This window comes from Macaca mulatta, chromosome 3 (genome assembly GCF_049350105.2).
Source record: "Macaca mulatta isolate MMU2019108-1 chromosome 3, T2T-MMU8v2.0, whole genome shotgun sequence".
Taxonomy (NCBI): Eukaryota; Metazoa; Chordata; class Mammalia; order Primates; family Cercopithecidae; genus Macaca; species Macaca mulatta.
This window is the reverse complement of record NC_133408.1, coordinates 109,172,791-109,180,824: the sequence shown is the minus strand read 5'-3', so window position 1 is coordinate 109,180,824 and position 8,034 is coordinate 109,172,791. Positions and strand designations below refer to the sequence as shown.

Genomic DNA, 8,034 nt, shown 5'->3' with positions numbered 1-8,034 from the left:
AGAGAAAATAACCAGTTCTGACTTTGCCAAACCATGGAATGTGCAAAATGCTCTACTTTTTTGCAAGAGGCCAAGTGTCCCTTAAAAAGCTCCATTATGAATATGAACCTTAAGACCGAAGGGTCAAGCAGCTTGTGCCGTTGTTGAGTATGGGAAAAAATTTACACACATTGTGCAAGTTTCTGCTTCTTGACATTATTTTATTAATAATATGTTCCACTTTGGCGAGGGTACCTGTAACTGTGCATGAATTATCATTATCATCTGGACATGTGCTTGGCATGTATGTGCACAAAAGGGGAAATGTGCATATGGGTAAAAAATTACTGCTTTCTTGTGACTAAAGGCTATCAATCTGACCAACTTATAAACAAGATAAAAATAATCAATAGCACAGTAAAGGAAACATTCAATTGTCTACAGTTTAACCAAGACAATTTAATACAATACTTTCCCCTAGCAAATGCATTCTGGCTGAAGGAAAAAGATCCCGAGTGAACCAACACATTAATTGGAAAGCATTAGCTTCTTATTTCTGAAACAGAGGTAATTCATTCTATGTGTTCTTTAAGAGTAGGTAGCAAAAATAAAATGAAATAAAATCAAAAGAAGATAAAATGGTGGAGGGAAAGAAACAGGTGGCTTCATTTCTATTCTAAAAAAGAATTTCGCGATTTATGTCTTGTGTATATGGGGGTAGGGATTAGAGTCGGCAAGCTGGAAATTGCATTATAGTACTTAATATTTTTCATTGTGCAGTTGCCTCATTCAAAATACAATTATTTACCACCTTTTTCATTCATTTATTTCTCTGAAAACCTGGGGGGAAACATTACCTTCAGTTTAGTATTTAATATTACTATAAATATGGTATTTGCTTTTCTCTAAAGTGTTTCCTCCTATGAAAGAAGTAGAAAAAGCAAAACACATTTTAAAAAGAAAGAAAAGAAAGGCAAATGGAGAGCTACCTTTCTTTGACACAATTAGTTCTTATATCCAGAGTTAAGATAACAATTACCTTCTCAGCAGTGATGACCAGCTCCATCCTGGTGTACCTCAAGAAATCTGAAATATCAAATAGTCAGACCAAGCTAGTGAACAAGGGGACTCCTCATGAATAATTTAGAAAATGGAAGTGGTTGGACGATACATACAGAAGAGAATTACCAGCCTAATGCTTTCCCTCATCCTTCTAGGGCACCCTCCTTACATTCTAACCTACCTTACACACCACACACACACACACACAAACACCCCACAAATACGCCAACACATAATCGCCTTCCCTTTCTGTTATTTGCTAAAGGACTATCAAAATCCAAAAATAATACTTCTCCAAGCTTTCAGTAATGTTTTAATACAAGTAAATGCTGCAGACTCCTTATCTTAAAATACTATCTGAAATATTAACAATAAATTCATAATATTCTTATGTCAGCATTCTATGGTGCTGTGTGAAGAAGAAAACAAAAACCTTCAGGCAATAAAATAACCTCAACCTAACCTAAGCAACAACGATCTCTTTGGATACATGCACTTATTAGTCACTGTTTGAATTAGGCACCAAAATAATTTTCCAGTTTGAAAGCTTCCCCAATTACACTTGAATGCAGTAAATTGGATGTAAAAGTTAAGAACTGATACAAAATCACTATTTCTAATAATGTTAATTATAAAAGCCAGTATCTTCCTGGCCCAGAAATAATCAGAATGAAGTAAAAAATCAAAAACCCCCATTTGCCCATTATTGTTTTATTTAACTTCAGATTGTGTATGTGTGGGTATGTATGATCTCACCAGGGAAAAATTCTGTGTAATTTTGGATAAAATATATTTGCTAATGAATTGACTAGAAACTGCATAGCTGTAGTATTTAAAACTGTGATTGTTCCAACAGTTACCAACGATACTGTAAGTTCAGTCTTATATTCTTCACACATAAAAAAGAATAATGCTTCCCAAATAGCATCAATATAGGGATATATTAACTTTTCTTTTTAGCAAACAAGACACTAAATGTCATATTCATTCATAAGAGAACAGTTAAGCAAATTACAAATGGAATTTTCCCTTTTCTGCTGATTTGCACTTTGTTTTCTATGCATTTCTGGTCATTTCTATGTGTGTACAGAAAATTTTCATAACACTATGTATCTTTTCACTGAAAACTTGTTATTTAGGAATCTTCACAAACAGTGCAGAGCATGACAAAAAGTACATAATAAGAGAATAGTGCAGGTTTCATACTCCTTATTTGCATTTAACGGTTTTACAACTACCACCTCAAAATATAAGGGAGGTGAATAGCAAATTTGTTAGTTTTTGCTGTTTGGAGATGATATGAAGAAGAGATGCTACTAAGCCCACTGAATACCAAGCTGGAATAATAATAAAGCTGTCTTTTTAAATAACATGCTTGTGCCTGTCAGTAGCTGCTTTGAGTTTTTCACTGTTTTGTTTATATTAGTGCCCCCTCCCTCCTGGGTGCCTTTAGAATTAAACAAGTAAGTATTTACCACCAACTTAATCTTTAGCTTTAAAAATATAGACCAAACTCTAAGGTTCTTTAAATTTTTTTATCATATTTATTTATTGCAGAAAAATATACAAAGATATTTACACAACAATCATAAAAATATGAATGCATTTAGACACCGGATCTATTTGCATTTTACCATGGGTCCTCAATAAATAAATAGAATGTTGTTTTTTGTATTTTAAGTTTTTTTTTTTCCCCCTCAGAGGAAGGACGAAAAAAAGAATTAACTGACTATGGTTTTGCAGGCCAGTTTGATCCCAGTATTATTTCTAAAGGTGTTCTTATAGTTCCTCTGATAGTTACCATTTTAAAATAGAGAAAGTCCATAATGATGCCTTTCCTTTCAGTGGCTGATTGGCACGACCTCTTGAGAATGCATGCATGAAAAAAATAAAAATGAAAACATTCTTCGTCAAAAAAAAAAAAAAAAAAAAAAAAACACACAAACAACTGTTCAGACTTCTATCAGAATGCAGAGGTGTGAGGATGGTGCCGCTGCCCGTCTGGGAATCACTGTCCACGGGCCTGTCTCGCTTTCTCTTTTAAAAGTGCGCCCCACGCCCTGTTTCTTTGAATTTGGATTTTGCTCTTCTAATTTCCAAGAAAATCTGTGGCATATATTTTTATTTTTAGTTATCCAGCTCCAGAGTCTCTAGACTGTCCATTTTCTCCTTCTCTGGAAACAATGACATCTGCAAAAACCCAGAGGGGGGAGTCGGTTATTGTTTAGGTCTCTGTGGCTGTTTTCTAAGACTAGTGAGCACTGTTCTTATCACCACCACCGAGAAATTAAGCTGAACAACCTGGAAGGATTTCAGCCCAAGGGCAAGAGGAAGTGGGTGGGTGGAAAGAAGGAGGAGGTGGAATTTGTTTTAAAACATATGTTTTAAGGAGAACAAAAATTGAAAGCTGAAAGAAAGGGTGGCGCTGGCAAAACGGTCCTTACCCGTGACCCCTGGGTGTCTCTGTCTCCCCTCCTGTCACGCACACTCACGCGCACACACACCCCTCACCAGGGCGCATCCCCCTGGAGACTGCTCTCCCTAACGGGGTCCGACCGGCCTACCCGGGACGCTGGGGGCGCGAGGCAACGGTGCCAAGTGAGGTGGGAAAGCTGAGAGTGGGAGAGGAGAGGAAATCGAGGTGGACTGGGAACCGCGGCCTGGTCGGCCAGTCGTCTGCCACCTGAGAGGCGAAGGGGTGCAGCGGCGCGGTCCTTACCTAGGTCTCCGGCCCTGCTGAGGGGGTGGGGGGCTCCGCCTGCTAGTGGGACGCGGACATGGACCAGGCCCCCTCCATCCTCCAGACCGAGAAGGCGTAGCTGAGCCGCTCGTGAGCCACATAGCTGCAGCTTGCCATCTTGGAGTCCAGCTCGTCGCTCTGGAGGACCTGGTAGAGGAAGTCGATGTACCTGGCCGCCAGCTTGAGGGTCTGAATCTTGCTCAGCTTGTCCGAGGGCAGCGTTGGGATGATCTTCCGCAGCGCGGCGAACGCCTCGTTCAGCGACTGGGTGCGCTGGCGCTCCCGCACGTTGGCCATGACCCGCTGCGTCTGCAGCTCCTCGTACGACTGCGGGCTCCCGCCGCCGCTGCTGCTGCCGCCGCCGCCCGCGCTGCCGCCGCCGCCGCAGCCCGCAGACTTCTTGCCGCGCTTGCCCTGGGCCGGACTGCCCGGCTCGTCGCCGCCTCCGACGCCCCCGCCCGCGGCTCCACCGGGCCCCGCGCCGCCGCCCGCGCTGCGCCGGCTGCTACGCCGCTTTCGTCCCCCGCGCTTGCCGCTCGGCGGCTGCTGCCGGTCTGGCTCTTCTTCGCTGTTGCTCAGGCTGTCGTCGGCCGGCGAGACTGGCGAGCTGGACACGTCCTGCATCATCTCTCGAGCGGCGACGCGTGGCCTCGCGGGTCCGGGGCAGAGGGGCAGCCCGGGGAAGAGGAGGAGAGCGGGGCGCCTCAGCCCGCCAGCTTCCCCAGCGCGCGGCGCCGGCCCGGGCGGTGCGGCCCGCGGAGGAGGGAGCAGGAGGACGGACGGGAGGGACCTCCGCGGGGAGGGCGCGCGGGGGAGGCGGGGAGGGAGGCGGGAGGGGGAGGGGACGGTGTGGATGGCCCCGAGGTCCAAAAAGAAAGCGCCCAACAGCTGCACGCACACCCCGCCTGGCCGCCTGGAAACGGTGCCGGTGCTGCAGAGCCCGCGAGGTGTCTGGGAGTTGGGCGAGAGCTGCAGACTTGGAGGCTCTTATACCTCCGTGCAGGCGGAAAGTTTGGGGGCAGCAGTGTCATTGGCCTGACGTGGGGAGGAGGGACTTTTCGAAGTTTTATAGGAAAGTTTCCGCTTTCCAGTCCCCCTCCCCCGTCCCACCTCCCTTCCTCGGGGTCTAACAATTCGTCCTCCCAAACCATTCAAAAACGACCTGGCCCGGGCGGCCGGCCCCTCCACCCGCCTCCTTGCCGTCCTCCCCCTTCCCTCCCCGTCGCCTTCCCCTGGCAGGCGCGGGGCGATTTCCTTCCCCGCCGGAGCGTGCGGGCAGCGCCCCCGAACCCTAGCGCAGCCCAGGAAGGGGCCGGAGGAGACTGTCCTGGCCGCGGTGGCAGCCGCATCCGGAGTGGCTGTGACAGCAGCAGTGGCAACAGCTTCTACACAGTGGGTGATGTCTCATCTCGCCCAAGAGCCCTCTAGGTCCGTGGGGCCGATTTGGGATTGCTGAGGCTGGGGGTGGGGGGTGGTGTGGGGTGGCGGGGCATGCCAAGAAAACTGTCAACCGCGGAGCCCACTCAATGGTGAGGTAGACGAACCCCTTGGAGTTCCAAGGGCCAAACCGCCGCGGCCCAGCCCCGAGGTCCTGGGCGTTTCTGAAGACGTGGCCGCGCGGCGGGGGCTGAGGATTTGCGTCCTGGCCTCCTCTCTCACCCTTCTGGGCCCTCCTTTCCCCTCTACAACGACCCAGTCTAACACTCCCCAACATCCAAAGGACTACGCCTCGGAAGGTGCTCGAAAGAGGCAGAAGTTCACTCTCCGGTGCAAGGAAACCCAGTCCGTGGGGAAGGCAGCAGAGCCAGAGGGGGGCAGCGCAGCGCCTTTGCTGCGGCCCTGACAGCTGGCAATGCCAACCCAAGGGAGAGACCCTGTGGCCATTTCATCCCCACCCCCAAATTAGGCCCCGCATTGTGACCCTGAAAGGCCAGCTTGTAAGAGTGAAGTGGGAATTTGATAGCGCCCGGACATAAGGGGCTGCCCGCTCTAAGAACCCCCTCCCAGCCCCCACTATCTAGCAGATCCAGTGAACAATTAGGCTTCGTGGGCCCCAAACGCATGCCAATTACTTGGATACACTAACATTTTAAGCATTTCTGTCTGTATGTTAAAACGAGCCACAAAGAGGGTGTTAATGTAGATCCTGGCAAACTGGAAGCAACAAAGTTGGTGAACAAGAAAGAAAGCCACCTTGGATAAGAAGCCCATCTTTTGCAATGCCATATTTGTTCCCTTTTTGAAATGAATGGAGGTACAATAACCGTTTCATGTCCATCCCTTACACGGCAAAGTAAAAGGCTGGAGTCAGTACACAGTGTTGGGGTGGGGGCAGCGTTTGGGGGCGACGAGTTTTGTGCACCCTGCACATAAAGTCCGCTCATGGGCTCCTCAGTACGTACGCACCAGTGGGAACAATTAATTCAGCAAAGCGCCCCTTTCTGAGCTGGACCAAGGTTCGCGGCTGCAGATATCTCAAGCTGGAGGCAGGAGCCCAGGCGACGCCCAGGCAGGCCACGTGGCTGTTCCCCGCTGAGACTCGCAGCTTTAGTCCTGGAAACCTTAGGGTGTGGAGCTCCTTGGGTCGACTGAAGGGTTCAGCTTTTTCGGAGAAGTGAAGGCGGGTGTTATTTCTCCAGCGAGGTGTAAACAAGACTGTGCTTTCATGAGAGGGACAAATGATAGAGTTGGTCCCTTACCATTTTTACAGAAATACTCAGAAACAGTGACTACAGCTTGTCAACTGGTCTGTTCAGTGAGCCGCTGCCTTATTGTAAAATAGTCTCTCTGAAAATCAGATTCGACTTGACCTCCACTTAATTTCAGTAGCACTCTAGCAGTTCTCAAAACAGTCACCCCTGCACCCTTGCGTTTGCATGTTCCGCTTACAGGATTTTATCTCTTGGAAGCGCTTAGAGAATGCGGCAAAAATTCTGCCCCACTCTCCACCAAGTGCTCTTTTTGTAAATCTGAATTGCACAGTATTCTGCAATTCTTATTTAGAACGTGGCTGCAGAAGGCTCGAAACTTTTTCCACTTCAGCTATTTTTTTTAAACATAAATATCAAATCTTATTTTTGTTTTGTTCTTTTTTTCTCTTTTCTCAAAAATAAAGAGATCGAATGATTGGACTCTTTCCTTTGTGGCCACGGATAAGCAAGACAGGAAAGTGTGGGTAAAGTGTAAGGAAATCTTACCTGACCAAGGGGAATTGGGGAAGGGGAGGGGAGCGGACAAGCTGGAGGAGAAACCGAGTCCACAACAGCGCAGCAGCCAGGGGTCATTAGCCAGCCCATCTTGCAAAGTCATCAATCTCAAAGACTGGTTCTTAAACAAGTGAGCCCAGCCCTTTTCCCGGCACTAAAACTTCTAGCTGATGGAGCGCTCCTGGCCATGGAGTACAGGGATCCCCCAAGGCTCAGGCGACGCTCTGATGCCAGAATACTTAGAGGGGAATTCAAAATGAACACCTAACCAGAACCATCCTGACCATGGAACCTTTCAGCCAGAGTCACAATTGATGACTAGTTCTAAGAAGAAATTGCTCTTGAACTGTTCCGAAGAGTGGAGGATGAGACGACTTTTGAGTTCCTAAGTAAGGCTTGAATGTTACTTTTGTAGCAAAAGGTAGTCCCGGAGTTACCTCTCAAAAAATGGCTGGAGCTAGATACTCCCTGCTTTACAAACTGCAGCACGCCCTGCTGACAGTCCAATCTGCTCATATACAGCTCTTTCTTATCTAACATTTTACCTAACAATTTTCTTTTCCACATTTGCAAGAATGGCTCCCTTTTTACTTGTTGACAAGTCAGATATAATTCTGGATTCTCTTATATATGCAACAATAATTGCAACTTCTGCAATGTTTCGTTTAAATTTGAAAGTTTACTTCTTTCTAAAATCCCAATCTTGGGGTCGTAAAAACAATCTTAGAAATTTTCTTTTGAGGCTGAAGTTAGCCTAACTGTAAGGATGTCAGTGGGGACTACCTTCTTTGGGAATGCTAGATTAACTGGAGTTCAGTCATTTTGCCTCCTTCTAAAATAAAGTCCCCCCAAAAAAAATTCAATGAAAAAAAAAATTTCTTTTGTACTTGGATAATTCAAAACGATCTTTGTTTTCAAATTGCAAACTTGGCATGTTTGCAATCCTGCCTGAGGAATGTGTGCTGTGTTAAAAGTTGAAACAAAAAATACTGTTAAAAGTAACAGAGTTAGAAATCTCACACCTACCATATACAATAAGTATTAAGT

The 8,034-nt window shown here is 46.7% G+C and overlaps 1 protein-coding gene across 1 annotated transcript; it reads right to left on the bottom strand.

Annotated features, from left to right (window-relative positions):
• Window positions 1-2,560: 2,560 nt before the first annotated feature.
• TWIST1 (twist family bHLH transcription factor 1) lies at window positions 2,561-4,741 on the bottom strand. Its single transcript, XM_001103003.5, has 2 exons — window positions 3,761-4,741; window positions 2,561-3,231 (listed from the first exon to the last, which is right to left on the bottom strand). The coding sequence occupies exon 1, from the start codon at window positions 4,406-4,408 to the stop codon at window positions 3,803-3,805; it is 606 nt and encodes a 201-aa protein (XP_001103003.3). The 5' UTR covers window positions 4,409-4,741; the 3' UTR covers window positions 2,561-3,231; window positions 3,761-3,802.
• Between the last annotated feature and the right edge of the window lie 3,293 nt (window positions 4,742-8,034).